Genomic DNA, 16,318 nt, shown 5'->3' with positions numbered 1-16,318 from the left:
GCTGTCCCCCCCCGGCATGGCCCCGCTGTGGTGGCTGCTGGGCTCGCTGGTGGCCGCGGTGGCGGGGGGGGGGTCGGTGGAGCAGCCCCCGGCCCCCGAGCCCGCCTGCCCCGTGTGCCTGTGGCGGCGGCAGAGCAAAGAGCTGCGCCTGGAGAGCATCAAGTCGCAGATCCTGAGCAAGCTGCGGCTGAAGGAAGCGCCCAACATCACCCGGGAGGTGGTGAAGCAGCTGCTGCCCAAGGCCCCCCCGCTGCAGCAGCTCCTGGACCTCCACGACTTCCAGGGGGACTCGCTGCAGCACGACGAGTACCTGGAGGAGGACGAGTACCACGCCACCACCGAGACCGTCATCAGCATGGCCCAGGAAAGTCAGTGCCGCCCTTTGTTCCGCTGCAAACTTCGCCGCAGGACTCCCCCCCCCGGCCCCGGGCCCCCAGCCCCGGCACCGAGCCCCCCCCCCCGGCTCCGCTCCCGGTCCCCGCTGCCCTGCCCGGTGCTCGGTACCGATGGTCCCGCGGGGCGCCCCGTCCTCCCCGAGCCCCCCCGGGGTCCCTGAGTCCTTCTGGGGGTCCCTGAGCCTCTCCCGAGGGTCTCTGAGTCCCTCCCGGGGGTTCGTGAGTCCTTTCTGGGGATCCCTGAGTCCCTGTCGGGGCTCCCTGAGCTCCTCCCGGGGGTCCGTGAGTCCTTTCGGGGGTCCCTGAGTCCCTCTCGAGGGTCCCTGAGCCTCCTCCGGGGGTCTCTGAGCTTCTCCCGGGGGTCCCTGAGTCCCTCTCGAGGGTCCCCGAGTCCCTCTCCGGGTCCATGAGCTCATCATGGGGGTCCCTGAATCCTCTCGGGGGTCCCTGAATCCTCTCGGGGGTCCCCGAGCCCCCTTCAGGCCCTTCAGGTCCCCCCCGGTCCGTGCGGGTCCCGCGGGGCCGCTTCGTGTCTGCGGGGACAAGGGGACAACGAGGGGACAACGAGGGGACAACGAGGGGACAACGAGCGGACAAGGAGGGGACAAGGAGGGGACAGCGCCGGGAACTGGGACTGGGAGAGGGGCCCCGAGCTGGGGAGCGGAGCTGGAACTGGGCACTGGGAATGGGGACAGGCTGGGGACACTGGGGAGGTGGCACTGGGGACTGGGATCTAGAAGCTGGGACTGGGGACAGAGGACTGGGAGCTGGGACTGGGAGATGGCACCAGGGACTGGGACTGGAGACTGGGAGCTGGTTCTGAGTGCTGGGAACCGAGACTGGGACTGGGACTGGAAACACAGGACTGGGGACAGGGAACTGGGAATGGGAGCTGGGACTGGGACTGGGATGCGGGAGCTGGCACAAAGTGCTGGGGTTGGGGACTGGGAGCTGGGACTGGGAACGGGAACTGGGAACTGGGACTGGGAACGGGAACTGGGAACTGGGACTGGGAGCTGGTTCTGAGTGCTGGGAGCTGAGACTGGGGACTGGGGACACAGAGCTGGGACTGGGGACAGGGCACTGGGAACAGGAGCTGGGACTGGGAACCAGGAGCTGGCACAGAGCGCTGGGGTTGGGGACTGGGGGCTGACACTGGGACCGGGAACTGGGACTGGGAGCTGGTTCTGAGTGCCGGGACTGGGGACTGGGGGCGGGCACTGGGAGATGGGACAGGGGACTGGGGACACAGAGCTGGCACTGGGGACGGGCACTGGGAGCTCACCCGGCCCAGCGCTGGGACCTGGCTGGGTACTGGGACCAGGAACTGGGGACTGGGATTGGGACTGGGAACTGAGACTGGGGGCTGGGGACTGGGACAGGGACTGGGAGCTCGGACTGGGAACTGAGACTGGGAATGGAGAAAGGGCACTGGGACCTGGGAACTGGGACTGGGGACTGAGACAGGAGACTGAAACTGGGAACTGGGAACTGGGAAGTGGGACTGGGACTGGGAACGGGGACTGAGACAGGAGACTGGGACGGGGAACGGGGACTGGGACTGGAGACTGGGACTGGGACTGGGACTGGGAACTGGGACTGGGACTGGGACTGGGAACGGGGACTGGAACTGGGGACTGGGACTGAGACTGGGACTGGGAACGGGGACTAGGAGCAGAGACTGAAACTGGGACTGGGACTGGGACTGGAACTGGGGACTGGGACTGGGACTGGGACCGGGATGTGGCAGCAGGGACCGTGAGCGGTCGCTGCGTGCTGGGAGCTGGCACCGGGCACTGGGGACCTGGGCACTGTCACCGGGCACTGGCACCGCTCAGCAGCGCCACTGGGAGCTGGCACCGGGCGCTGGGAGCAAACTGGGGACACGGAGCAGGTGGCACGGTGACCTGGGTGACAGCAGGGTGACAGCACAGTGACAAACAGGGTGACAAACAGGGTCACAGCAGGGTGACAAACAGGGTGATGGTGACAGCAGGGTGACATCAGGGTAGCAGGGTGACAGCAGGGTGACAAACAGGGTGATGGTGACATCAGCGTGACAAACAGGGTGAGGGTGGCAGCAGGGTGACAGCTGGGTGACAAACAGGGTGGCAGCAGGGTGACGGCGAGGCCACAGCAGGGTGACAGCAGGTTGATGGTGACATCGGGGTGACAAGCAGGGTGACAAACAAGGTGACAGTGACAGCAGGGTGACAGAGGGTGATGGTGACACCAGGGTGACATTTGGGGTGACAAACAGGGTGACAGCAAGGTGACAAAGGGGGTGACGGTGACATCGGGGTGACAAACAGGGCTGTGATGACAGCAGGGTGACACGGGGGTGACATCGGGGTGACAAAGGCGGTGACGGTGACAGCAGGGCAGTGCTGGGGCCAGCCCGGCCCAGCCAGGGGGTCCCCACGGGGACACAGCCATGCCCGGCCCCGCCCCCCCCGTGCCTCAGTTTCCCCCGGGGTTTCTCCACCTGCTCGCGGGGGGGGGGAGCGGAAGGGAGGGAGGGGCGAGGCGCTGCCGCCCCCTCCCCGAATTTCCTTCCCAGGCATTAAATGCGCTCGGGCGGCTTTGAAATTTTATTACCCATAAAATTGACGACACGCTGGGGTTTTCCTCCCCGGGCCTCGGGCCCCCCCTCCCCGCCCCCTTGGCAGCTCGGGGCCCCCCAAAATAAAGGGCAGAGCCCCCTCCCCTCCTCCCGGGGGTCCCGCGGGTCCGGATGCACCCGAGGAGGGGAGGAGAAAGGGGAGGGGGCTTCTCTCCGTTATTATTTTGATTTTTTTTTCCCTTTTTTCCCCGCTCTGGGCTCGCCCCCCCCGGCAATTCGGGGTTTTTATGGTTCCTGAACAGAAGGAGGGGAAGGCGCTTTATGGCCCATAAAGCTCTCGGGTTCCCCCGGCCCCGCCCGGAGCCGCGAGGGTTAATTGGCTCCGAGCCCCCCCCCCGAGGGGCCACCCGTGACCCCCGCGACCCCCGGGGGGGGTGGGGGAGATTAATGAGGCCCTTTGGGGGGGGGGGGGTCCGGGGGGGCTCAAGGTCAGCGGGACGCGGGGACAGAGACACAAGGACAGGGACGGACAGGGGGACACAGGGACGGACATGAGGACACAGGGACAGACGTGGGGACACAGGGATAGAGACGGACATGAGGACACAGGGACGGACATGGGGACACAGGGACGGACAGGGGGACACAGGGACGGACAGGGGGACACAGGGACGGACAGGGGGACACAGGGACGGACAGGGGGACACAGGGACGGACAGGGGGACACAGGGACAGGGACGGACAGGGGGACACAGGGACGGACAGGGGGACACAGGGACGGACAGAGGACACAGGGAAGGACAGAGGACACAGGGAACGGACAAGAGGACATGGGGACGGACAGGGGGACACGGGGAAGGACATGAGGACACAAGGACGGACAGGGGGACACAACGGACGGACAGGGGGACACAGGGACGGACAGGGGACACAGGGACGGATGTGGGGACACAGGGACAGGGACGGACAGGGGGACACAAGGACAGACAGGAGGACACAGGGACAGACAGGGGGACACAGGGACGGACATGAGGACACAGGGAGGACAGGGGGACACAGGGACGGGACAGGGGGACACAGGGACGGACAGGGGGACACAGGGACGGACATGGGGACACAGGGACGGACAGGGGGACACAGGGACGGACATGGGGACATGGGGACGGACAGGGGGACACAGGGACGGACAGGGGGACACAGGGACAGGGACGGACAGGGGGACACAGGGACAGGGACGGACAGGGGGACACAGGGACGGACAGGGGGACACAGGGACGGACATGAGGACACAGGGACGGACAGGGGGACACAGGGACGGACAGGGGGACACGGGGAAGGACATGAGGACACAGGGACGGACAGGGGGACACAAGGACGGACATGGGGACACAGGGACAGACAGGGGGACACAGGGACGGACAGGAGGACACAGGGACGGACAGGGGACACAGGGACAGACATGGGGACACAGGGACGGACAGGGGGACACAAGGACGGACATGAGGACACAGGGACGGACAGGGGGACACAGGGACGGACAGGGGGACACAGGGACGGGGACGGACAGGGGGACACAGGGACGGACAGGGGGACACAGGGACAGACGTGGAGACACAGGGACGGACAGAGGGACATGGGGACACGGGGACGGACATGAGGACACAGGGACGGACAGGGGGACACAAGGACGGACATGGGGACAGAGGGACAGACAGGGGGACACAGGGACAGGGACGGACAGGGGGACACAGGGACGGACACGGGGACACCGCGGGGGGGGCGCGGGCGGCGCTCGGGGGGCCCCGAATGCCGAACAAAGAGCGGGGGGGGGTCCGGGGCCGCCCCTGCCCCGCTCGGCCCCAGCTGTGCCCGGTGTCCCGGTAACCTTTATCCCCCGTTGCCATGGAGACGGGAGGAGCATCCTGGCAACGCCCCCCCCCTCAGCCGGACCCCCCCCCCTCACCGAGCCCGCGGTCCCCCGGGATGGGCAGAGAGACCCCCGGGATAGGGGGGACACCAAGGAGGGGTCTGGGGGGTTCTGGAGACCCCAAATCCGCACCTGGAACCCCAAAAATCCTCATCTGGAACCTCCCAAAATCTGCACCTGGAAGCTCCCAATTCCCCACCTAGAGACCCCAAAAATTCCCATCGGGAGCTCCCCCAAATCCCCACCTGGAGCCCCCCCAAATCCCACCTGGAACCCCCCTAAATCTTCACCTGGACCCCCCCAAATCCCCATATGGAGACCCCAAAAATTCCCACGCGGAGCCCCCCAAATCCCACCTGAAACCCCAAATCCCACCTGGAACCCAAATTCCAACCTGGAACCCAGATCTCACCTGGAACCCCAAAATTCCAACCTGAAGCCCCCAAATCCCACCCGGAGCCCCCCAGGTCCCCCCCAGCACCCACTGGCCCCGCACCCCCGGGTGCCAACCCCCCCCCTCATCTTCTCCGGGGGTGTTTGGGGGTCCCCGCCGCCCCCAGCCCCATTTGGGGGGGTCCCCGCCGCCCCCAGCCCCATTTGCGACATCGGCGCTGTCGCGACCCCCGCGGGGCCGGCGCACAAATGGCCGCGGCTGCAGCTGGGGGTGATTAAACCTGACCGGGCCGGGGGGGGCAAATTCCCCCCTCAATTCGAGCCAGATGTGGGGCCGGGGGTGCTCGGGGGGACCCCCGGGCCGGGGGGTGCTGGGGGGGTGCTGGGGGGGTCACCGGGTTTGTCACCTCCCGGTTTTGGGGGGCTGCGGGACCCCCGAGGTGTGGGGTGTGTGGGGTTTGGGGGGTGGGAGATGCAGCGCTCTGGGAGCCCCACACAGACAGGGACCCCCGCCCCATTTGGGACGCCCCCCCCCCCAGCCGGGGCCGTGGGTCAGGGGGCGACCCCCGGGCTGGGCTCTGACCCGACCTTCACCTCCCGGCAGGGGCTGCCCCGACCCCGCTGCTCTCGGGGGTCCCGGGGTGGGGCTGGGGGGTCCCAGAGAGGGCTCAGGGGTCCGGGGTGGGCTCGGGGGGATCCCAGAGTGCAGCTCGGGGTCCAGAGTGCGGCTTGGGGTCCCGGTGTGGGCTGGGGATCCAGAGAGGGGCTCGGGGTCCTGCACAGGGCTGGGGGTCCCAGAGAGGGCTTGGGGGTCCCAGAGTGCGGCTTGGGGGTCCCAGAGTGCAGCTCGGGGGTCCCAGAGTGCAGCTCGGGGGTCCCTGTGTGGGGCTGGGGGATTCCAGAGAGGGGCTCGGGGGTCCTGGCACGGGGCTGGGGGGTCCCAGAGAGGGTCCCAGTTCTCAGAATGCAGCTCGGGGGTCCCAGTGTGGGGCTGGGGGATCCCTGAGAGGGGCTCGGGGGTCCCGGTGTGGGGTCGGGGTGATCCCACAGCGAGTCCTGGCTCCCCCAGATCGTGGTTTGGGGGTCCCACCAAGGGTTCTAAGCCCACCCTGACCCCTCCTCTCCCTCCTCGCCCCACAGCCGACCCGGTGGTGCAGATCGAGGGCAACCCGCACTGCTGCTTCTTCAACTTCAGCCCCAAGATCATGTTCACCAAGGTGGTGAAGGCGCAGCTGTGGGTGTACCTGCGGCCGGTGCAGCACACCTCCACCGTGTACCTGCAGATCCTGCGCCTCAAGCCCGTCACGGACGAGGGCAGCCGCCACATCCGCATCCGCTCGCTCAAGATCGAGCTCAACTCGCGCGCCGGCCACTGGCAGAGCATCGACTTCAAGCACGTCCTGCAGAACTGGTTCAAGCAGCCCCACAACAACTGGGGCATCGAGATCAACGCCTTCGACCCCAACGGCAACGACCTGGCCGTCACCTCGCTGGGGCCCGGCGCCGAGGGGCTGGTGGGTGGCACTGCCAGGGGGCACGGGGGGGCTGGTGGGTGGCACTGCCAGGGGGCACGGGGGGGCTGGTGGGTGGCACTGGCACTGCCAGGGGGCACAGGGGGTCCCCAGAGGGGCTGGTGGGTGGCACTGCCAGGGGGCACAGGGGGGCTGGTGGGTGGCACTGCCAGGGGGCACAGGGGGGTTTGGGGTGTGCCCAGAGGGGCTGGTGGGTGCCACTAGCACTGCCAGGGGGCACAGGGGGGTGTGGGTGGCGCTGCACTGCCAGGGGCACAGGGGGTCCCAGAGGGGTGGTGGGTGGCATGGCACTGCCAGGGGGACACAGGGGGTGGTGGCTGGCACTGCCAGGGGGCACAGGGGGTCCCCAGAGGGGCTGGTGGGTGGCGCTGGCACTGCCAGGGGGCACAAGGGGTCCCAGAGGGTGGTGGGTGGCACTGCCAGGGGGCACGGGGGGTTTGGGGTGTCCCCCGAGCCGCACAGAGGGGCATTGGGTGGGTGGCACTGCCCCCTGTCCAGGGTGTCCCAAAGGGGCTGGTGGGTGCATGCACTGCCAGGGGACACAGTCGGAGGATCAGGGTGTCTTCAGAGGTGCAAGAGGGTCTGGTGCCTCAGTTCCTGGGGGACAGCGTGTTTGGGGTGTCCCAGAGGGGCTGGTGGGTGGCACTGCCAGGGGGCACAGAGGGGTTTGGGGTGTCCCCAGAGGGGCACAGAGGGGCATTGGGTGGGTGGCACTGCCCCCTGTTCAGGGTGTCCCCAAAGAGGCTGGTGGGTGGCACTGCCAGGGAGGTACAGGGTGTTTGGGGTGACCCCAGTGGGTGGCACTGCCCGAGGGGACAGCAGGTTTGGGATGTCTGGGGCTGGTGGGTGGCACTGGGGGACACAGGGGGTTTTGGGTGTCCCCAGAGGGGCACTGGGTGGGTGGCACTGCCCCCAGGTTCAGGGTGTCCCCAAAAGGAGAACTGAGGGGCTGGTGGGTGGCACTGGCACTGCCAGGGGGGACACGAGAGGTTTGGGGGGTCCCCAGAGGGGCTGGTGCCTCGGTTCTGGGGGGGACGGTGGGTTTGGGGTGTGCCCAGAGGGGCTGGTGGGTGGTGGGATGGGGCTGGGGGACAGTGACAGTGACAGAGGGGTGGTGGCAGTTTAGGGCTGGCGATCACAGGTCATGGGGACAGTGACAGCTCCGTGGGGCTGGGGACACCTCGATAGGAGTGATGGCAGCTCCATGGGGCTGGTGGCAGTTCTGTGGGGACGCTGCCACCTCAGCAGTGCTCCTGGTGACACTGACACCTCCAAGGGGCAGGGGACACCTGCAGAGATGCCACCGTCCCCTGGCACAGCGCAGTGGGCTGGGGGGAGCAGTGGGGACGGTGTGTCACCATTGTCCTCACCATTGTCCCCTGTGTCCCCTCACCATTGTCCCCTGTGTCTGCTCACCACTGTCCCCTCACATCTGTGCACTCCTGGTTGTCCCTGTCCCCTCACCACTGTCCCTGTCCCTTCACCCCTATCCCCTGTGTCCCCTCACTGCTGTCCCTGTCCACTCCCGACTGTCCCTGTCCCTTCACCCCTATCCCCTGTGTCCCCTCCTGCCTGTCCCTGTCCCCTCCTGGCTGTCTCTGTCCCTTCATTTCTGTCCCCTCCTCGTTGTCCCCTGTCCCCTCCTGTCCGTCGCTGTCCCCTCACCACTGTCCCCGTCCCCTCACTGCTGTCCCTGTGTCCCCTCCTGTCCGTCCCTGTCCCTTCCCGTCCATCGCTGTCCCCTCATGGCTGTCTCTCTCCCCTCCGGCTGTCCCTGTCCCCTCACTGCTGTCCCCCGTGTCCCCTCACCCCTATCCCTGTCCCCTCGCTTGGTCCCTGTCCCCTCCCGTCCATCGCTGTCCCCTCCGGCTGTCCCTGTCCTGTCACGTCTGTACCCTCACTGCTGTCCCCTGTGTCCCCTCCTGTCCGTCCTGTCCCCTCCCGTCCATCGCTGTCCCCTCATGGCTATCCCTGTCCCCTGCTGTCCATGTCCCCTCATTGCTGTCTCCCCTGTGTCCCCTCCGGCTGTCCCTGTCCTCTCACATCTGTCCCCTCACCACCGTCCCCTCACGGCTGTCCCTGTCTGCTCCCACCCGTCCCTGTCCCCTCCCTGCTATCCCCGTGTCCCCTCCCTTGGTCCCTGTCCCCTGTGTCCGTCCCTGTCCCCTCCCGTCCATCGCTGTCCCTCACTGCTGTCCCCTCCTCGCTGTCCCTGTCCCCTCCTTGGTCCCTGTCCCGTGTCCGTCCCTGTCCCCTGTGTCCGTCCATCGCTGTCCCCTCACCCCTATCCCTGTCCCCTCCCGTCCATCGCTGTCCCGTCCTGGCTGTCCATGTCCCCTCACTGCTGTCCCCCCCGTGTCCCCTCCCTTGGTCCCTGTCCCGTGTCCGTCCCTGTCCCCTCCCGTCCATCGCTGTCCCCTCATTGCTGTCCCCTCCTCGCTGTCCCTGTCCCGTGTCCGTCCCTGTCCCCAGCACCCGTTCATGGAGCTGCGCGTCCTGGAGAACAACAAGCGCTCCCGGCGGAACCTGGGGCTGGACTGCGACGAGCACTCGACGGAGTCGCGCTGCTGCCGCTACCCGCTCACCGTGGACTTCGAGGCGTTCGGCTGGGACTGGATCATCGCCCCCAAGCGCTACAAGGCCAACTACTGCTCGGGCCAGTGCGAGTACATGTTCATGCAGAAGTACCCGCACACGCACCTGGTGCAGCAGGCCAACCCGCGCGGCTCGGCCGGGCCCTGCTGCACGCCCACCAAGATGTCCCCCATCAACATGCTCTACTTCAACGACAAGCAGCAGATCATCTACGGCAAGATCCCCGGCATGGTGGTGGATCGCTGCGGCTGCTCCTAGAGCCGCCCTCGCTGCCGCCCCGCCTGCGGCTGCCCCGGCCCGCCGAGCCCCCGCTGCCCCCGCGGCCTCCTCTGCATTTTTTCCGCTCTTTCTTTTTTTGCGTTTTTTTTTTGATTTTTTTTTTCATTTTGTTGTTGGTTCGGGGCGGGGCGGGAAGCGCAAAGTGACAAAGGCCAAGCGTTGAAATCGGTTTGGATGGTGGAGGAGAGAGGAGGAGGAGGAGGAGGAGCAGCGAGCCCGCGATCCCACGCGCATTGTGCAATAAAAGCGACCGGACGGAGAAGGGAACGGGGAGGGGGGAGCGGGGACCCCCAGGCCGCGGTGGCGACACGGGGACACGGCGGGGACACGGCGGGGACACGGCCCCGGGTGGCGGGGACAGAGCAGCACCACGAGGAGGACGAGGATGAGGAGGATGAGGAGGAGGAAGAGCAGCGAGCGCACCCCGCGCTCCTGGAGCAGCGCTGGGGACACCGGAGCGGGGGGGGGGCGACCCCGGACCTCGCTGCGGCCGCGGGACCCCCGGCACCGGGAGGAATCCGCCTCCCTTCTTTAATTTATTTATTTATTAATCGCCCTCCCGGCCGGCGCTCGCCCCGCTCCCTCCGCAGGGACCCCCGGGGACCCCCGGGCGCGGAGCGGAGCCTCGGGCCGGCCTTGGCCCGCGGCCCTGGCACCGGCCCCGCTCCGCCGGGGGGCGAGGGCGGCCCGGGGCTCACCCGGAGGCGACACCAGAATTGCTGGGAGGCTCCGGCTGGGGCCGAAATTCCGCTTACGCCGCACATTCGCCTCGCGCTGCCCTCGGAGGGTTTTGGGTTTGTTTCTTTTCTTTTCTTTTCTTTTTTTTGTGTTATTTTTTTTCCCCCCTGTTGTTTGTGTTTGTTTCACGTGAGAACGAACCCCCCGCGCGTCCCGCGGTTCCCTCCCGGCCCCGGGCGATGCGGGCGGGAGCGGAGGAGGCTCCGGGAACCGGGAGCGGCCCCCGCGGCCCCCCAGCACTTAACCCGGGAGCGGCCCCGGCCCGGGGGGCTCCGGCCCCGCAGCACTTAGGGGGACACCGGGGCCGCTCGGGATCTTTAGCACTTGTCGCGACAGCTCCGTGACAGCCCCGCAGCGCGCACGGGGCCCAGGGGACCCCCCGGACACCCCCGGACCCCCATCCTGGCGCCGCAGCACTTAAGGGGCCCCTCGTGCCAGGCCGGTGGCACCGCCCGATGGCACCGCCGGGTGTCACCGCCCGGTGTCACCGCCCGGGTGGCACAGCCCGATGGCACCGCCCTGGTGGCACCGCTCGGTGTCACTGCCCGGTGTCACCGCCCGGTGGCACAGCCCGATGGCACCGCCGGGTGGCACAGCCCGATGGCACCGCCCTGGTGGCACCCCCGGTGTCACAGCCCGTGCACAGCCCGGTGGCACCGCTCGGTGTCACAGCCCGATGGCACCGCCCTGGTGGCACCGCCGGGTGGCACAGCCCGATGGCACCGCTCGGTGTCACTGCCCGGTGTCACCGCCCGGTGGCACAGCCCGGTGTCACAGCCCGATGGCACCGCCCTGGTGGCACCGCCCGGTGTCACTGCCCGGTGTCACAGCCCGGTGTCACTGCCTGGTGCCACAGCCCGATGGCACCCCTGGCACCGCCGGGTGCACAGCCCGATGGCACCCCCTCGGTGTCACAGCCCGGTGTCACAGCCCGGTGTCACTGCCCGGTGTCACCGCCGGGTGGCACAGCCCGATGGCACCGCCCGGTGTCACAGCCCGGTGTCACAGCCCGGTGTCACAGCCCGATGGCACCGCCCGATGGCACCGCCGGGTGGCACCGCCCGATGGCACCGCCCTGGTGGCACCGCCCGGTGTCACAGCCCGATGGCACCGCCCTGGTGGCACCACCCGGTGTCACCGCCCTGGTGGCGCCGGAGCGAGGGGACGGGGACGGGGACAGCCAGGAAGGGGAGGGGGAGGTCCCGCAGACCCCAAAAGGGGCACAGCCTGGGCCGGTGGTCGCCAAGCCCTTCATGGGCACCTCCAGCCCCTCGTGGTGGTCCCGAGACCCTCGTGGGCACCTCCAGCCCCTCGTGGTGGCCAGTCCGGGGCCGGGGCTCCCCCCGTCGGTGCCCGGGGGGCTCCGGGGCTGGCGGGGGACAGGGGACGCCCCCGTGCCCACCGGGAAAGGGCCAGAACCGCTGGGAGGGGCCCCGGGGCTGCCACGGGCAGGTGGCACAACGGGGACAGGACGGGGAGGGCGGGCACGGGACCAGTTAGAGATGGGCACTGGGACCAGGAACCCCCGGCACTGGGACCAGTTCAGAGATGGGCACTGGGACCAGTTCAGGACTGGGCACTGGGACCAGTTAAGCTGGGCACTGGACCCTCACCTCCAGGGGCACTGGGACCAGTCGAGCTGCAAACTGGACCAGTTACTCCGAGCATGCACCATAACCCCAGTGGGCGCACTGGGACATAACTGGGTACGCCCAGTGCCCAGGACTGACTGGTCCCAGTGCTCGGGAATAACTGGTCCCAGTACCCAACACTGACTGGTCCCAGTATGGGCACTGACTGGTCCCAGCTTCTGGGACTAACTGGTTCCAGTGCTGACTGGTCCCAGTATGGGCTCTAACTGGTCCCAGTACCTGGAGGGTAACTGGTCCCAGTACCCAACACCGACTGGTCCCAGTGCCCAGCTCTAACTGGTCCCAGTACCAGGTACTGACTGGTCCCAGTACCCGGCTCTAACTGGTCCCAGTGCCCAGGACCAACTGGTTCCAGTACCAGGCACTGACTGGTCCCAGTATGGGCACTGACTGGTCCCAGTACCCAACACTGACTGGTCCCAGTACCCGGCTCTAACTGGTCCCAGTATGGGCACTGACTGGTCCCAGTACCAGGCATTGACTGGTCCCAGTATGGGCTCTAACTGGTCCCAGTTCCCAGCACTAACTGGTCCCAGTATGGGCACTGACTGGTCCCAGTACCAGGCATTGACTGGTCCCAGTATGGGCTCTAACTGGTCCCAATTCCCAGCTCTAACTGGTCCCAGTATGGGCTCTAACTGGTCCCAATTCCCAGCTCTAACTGGTCCCAGTATGGGCTCTAACTGGTCCCAGTATGGGCTCTAACTGGTCCCAGTTCCCGGGACCGACTGGTGCCACAGGCAGGGGGTGCTGGGGTGTGGCAGCCCCCCCGGTACATGATTATTCTAATTATTCTAATTAATGATTGGAAGGATGTCCCGCTGCCGGGCCGCCCCAGGCTCCTTTGCCGTCGGTCCGTCCGTCCGTTGTTCTGTCCCTCGTTCTGTGGCTCCGGGGGGGGGTCCCGGGGGAGGGGGGGGCGGGGCCGAACTCAGCACTTGAACAGCAAAAATATAAAAAAAAAGAAAGAATAAAAAAAAATTTCCAAAAAAAAAAAAAAATTAAAAATTTTTTTTAAAAAATAAGAGAAATAATCTGAAAATTCCGAGGTTTCAGGGCCGTGTGTCCCCTCATTGTCACCTCTGGGGGTGGGGGAAGGATTTGGGCTCTGGAAGGTTCCAGAAGGGACTTTGGGGTGACATCGAGGGGACAGAGGGGACACCCCAGGCTGGCACCGGGACAGTGCCAGCACTGCTGAGCCTGGGCCCTTGGGGACATTTGGGGTCCTGGCACAGCCCCCTGGCGGGAAAAGGAGATTTTTAATGGGAGATTTTGAATTTTTGAATGGAGGATTTTAATGGGATTTTTAATGGGGGATTTTTAAAGAGGAGGATTTTAAAGGAGAATTTTAATGGGGGAGGATTTTAAAGGGGGAATTTTAAGGGGAATTGAAAGGGGGATTTTTTAATGGGGGAGGATTTTAAAGGAGAATTTTAATGGGGGAGGATTTTAAAGGGGGAATTTAAGGGGGGATTTTAAGGGGGAATTGAGGGGGATTTTAAGGGGATTGAAGGGGGGATTTTAAAGGGGAATTGAGGGGGATTTTAAAGGGGGAATTTAAGGGGGGATTTTAAGGGGGAATTGAAGGGGGACTTTAAAGGGGAATTTAAGGGGGGATTTTAAAGGGGATTTAAGGGGGGATTTTTAATGGGGGAGGATTTTAAAGGGGGAATTGAGGGGGGATTTTAAGGGGGAATTGAAGGGGGGATTTTAAAGGGGAATTGAAGGGGGGATTTTTTAATGGGGGAGGATTTTAAAGGGGAATTTAAGGGGGGATTTTAAGGGGGAATTGAAGGGGGATTTTTAATGGGGGAGGATTTTAAAGGGGAATTTAAGGGGGGATTTTAAAGGGGAATTGAAGGGGGATTTTTAATGGGGGAGGATTTTAAAGGGGGAATTGAGGGGGGGATTTTAATGGGGAATTGAGGGGGGGATTTTTAATGGGGGAGGATTTTAAAGGGGAATTGAGGGGGGGATTTTACGAGCGGCCCCAGGAGCCGGCCCTTTATGGAGCCTCATTAGGGGCTGCAGCTATGCCGGGAATGTCCCCTGGCTAATTAGGGCTGAGGGGACACCGAGGGGACACCGAGGGGAGGGGGACAAGGGCAGGGACCCCCCGGTGTCCAGGCAGGGACCGGACACAAGGCCTGGACACAGGGAGGGGCTCCAGTGGGCGCTGCTGGGTTGGTGCCCTGTGGTCTCTGGCCATGTCCCCAATGTCCACTCTGGCCCCACTCTGGCCATGTCCCCTCTGTCCACTCTGGCCATGTCCCCAATGTCCACTCTGTCCACTCCGGCCATGTCCCCAATGTCCCCTCTGTCCACTCCGGCCATGTCCCCAATGTCCACTCCGGCCATGTCCCCTCTGTCCACTCCGGCCATGTCCCCAATGTCCACTCTGGCCGTGTCCCCTCTGTCCACTCTGGCCATGTCCCCAATGTCCCCTCTGTCCACTCCGGCCATGTCCCCAATGTCCACTCCAGCCGTGTCCCCTCTGTCCACTCCGGCCATGTCCCCAATGTCCACTCCGGCCGTGTCCCCAATGTCCACTCTGTCCACTCCAGCCATGTCCCCAATGTCCACTCCGGCCATGTCCCCAATGTCCACTCTGTCCACTCCAGGACACCTCTGAGGCCTCCCCATGCAGGCCTGGTCACCTCTGAGTGACCACAGTGACCACTGTCCCTGTCCCACAGTGACCACTGTCCTGTCCCTGTCCCACACTGACCACTGTCCTTGTCCCTGTCCCACAGTGACCACTGTCCTGTCCCAGAGTGACCACTGTCCCTGTCCCACAGTGACCACTGTCCTTGTCCCACAGTGACCACTGTCCCTGTCCCCACTGTCCCTGTCCCACAGTGACCACTGTCCCTGTCCCCACTGTCCCTGTCCCCACAGTGACCACTGTCCCTGTCCCACAGTGACCACTGTCCTGTCCCACAGTGACCACTGTCCCTGTCCCAGAGTGACCACTGTCCTTGTCCCCACTGTCCCTGTCCCCCACAGTGACCACTGTCCTGTCCCACTGTGACCACTGTCCTTGTCCCCAGAGTGACCGCTGTCCCTGTCCCCACTGTCCTGTCCCACAGTGACCACTGTCCCTGTCCCACAGTGACCACTGTCCCTGTCCCTGTCCCCACTGTCCTGTCCTTGTCCCCACTGTCCCTGTCCTGTCCCCTGCAGCCGAGCCTGAGGGGGCACTGGGGGGCACTGGGGGGCACTGGGGGGGATTTTGGTTTTTGTTTCTCCGCTCCGAGGGCCTGAACCAGCGCTCGCTTTTGTTCCATTCCCCCGTTCCCATTCCCAGCCCTGTTCCCGTTCTCTTGCCCGTTCCCATTCCCCTTTTCCCCTTTCCCCATTCCCATCCCCTTTTCCTGTTCCCATTCCCCTTTTCCCATTCCAGCTCCCCTTCCAGTCCCCATTCCCTTTAGCCGTTTCCCTTCCTCTCCCCTTTTTCCCTTCCCTTTTCCCCTTTCCCTTTTCCCCACTCCCATTCCCTTTTCCCATCTGTTCCTTTTTCCCTTTTCCCCATTCCCCTTTTCCTTTTTCCCATTCCCATTTCCTTCCCTTTCCCATTCCCCTTTTCCCATCCCCATTCCCCATTCCCATTTTCCCCCTTTTCCTCATTCCACATCCCCATTCCCATTCCTGTTCTCCATTCCCCTTTCCCCATTCCCTTTTCCCCATTCCCTGTTCCCCTTTCCCCTTTTCCTCCTTTTTCCCATTCCCCTTTTCCTGTTCCTATTTTCCCATCCCCTTTTCCCCGTTCCCATTTTCCCATTCCCCCTTTCCCATCCCCTTTTCCCCATTTTCCCATTCCTCATTCCTTTCCCCTTTTCCCCTTTTCCCCCTTTCCCTTCCCCATTTCCCATTCCCTTTCCCCTTTTCCTCCTTTTCCCATTCCCTTTTCCCCATTTCCCATTTTCCCATTCCCTGTTCCCCTTTCCTCTTTTTCCCATCCCCTTTTCCCCGTTCCCTTTCCTTCCCATTCTCCCATTTCCCATTCCCTTCTTCCCCTTTTCCCTTTCCCATCTTTTCCCCGTTCCCCTTTTCCCCATTCCTGTTCCCCTTTTCCCCATTTCCCCATTCCCTTTCCCTCCCTTTTCCCCATTCCCTTCCCCTTTTCCCTTCCCCTTTTCCCCATTTCCCCCTTTTCCCGTTCCCATTTTCCCATTCCCATTCCCCTTTTCCTCCCTTTTCTCCCATTCCCTTTTCTCCCTTCCCCTTTTCCCCTTTCCCATTCC

The 16,318-nt window shown here is 64.7% G+C and overlaps 1 protein-coding gene across 1 annotated transcript; it reads left to right on the top strand.

The window, feature by feature from the left end:
- Positions 1-16: 16 nt before the first annotated feature.
- On the top strand, positions 17-10,986 carry GDF11 (growth differentiation factor 11). Its single transcript, XM_064734769.1, has 3 exons — positions 17-368; positions 6,419-6,792; positions 9,283-10,986. The coding sequence occupies exons 1-3, from the start codon at positions 17-19 to the stop codon at positions 9,661-9,663; spliced, it is 1,107 nt and encodes a 368-aa protein (XP_064590839.1). The 3' UTR covers positions 9,664-10,986.
- Positions 10,987-16,318: the final 5,332 nt, after the last annotated feature.

This window comes from Zonotrichia leucophrys, chromosome 29 (genome assembly GCF_028769735.1).
Source record: "Zonotrichia leucophrys gambelii isolate GWCS_2022_RI chromosome 29, RI_Zleu_2.0, whole genome shotgun sequence".
Taxonomy (NCBI): Eukaryota; Metazoa; Chordata; class Aves; order Passeriformes; family Passerellidae; genus Zonotrichia; species Zonotrichia leucophrys.
This window is presented reverse-complemented; position numbering and strand designations above follow the sequence as displayed.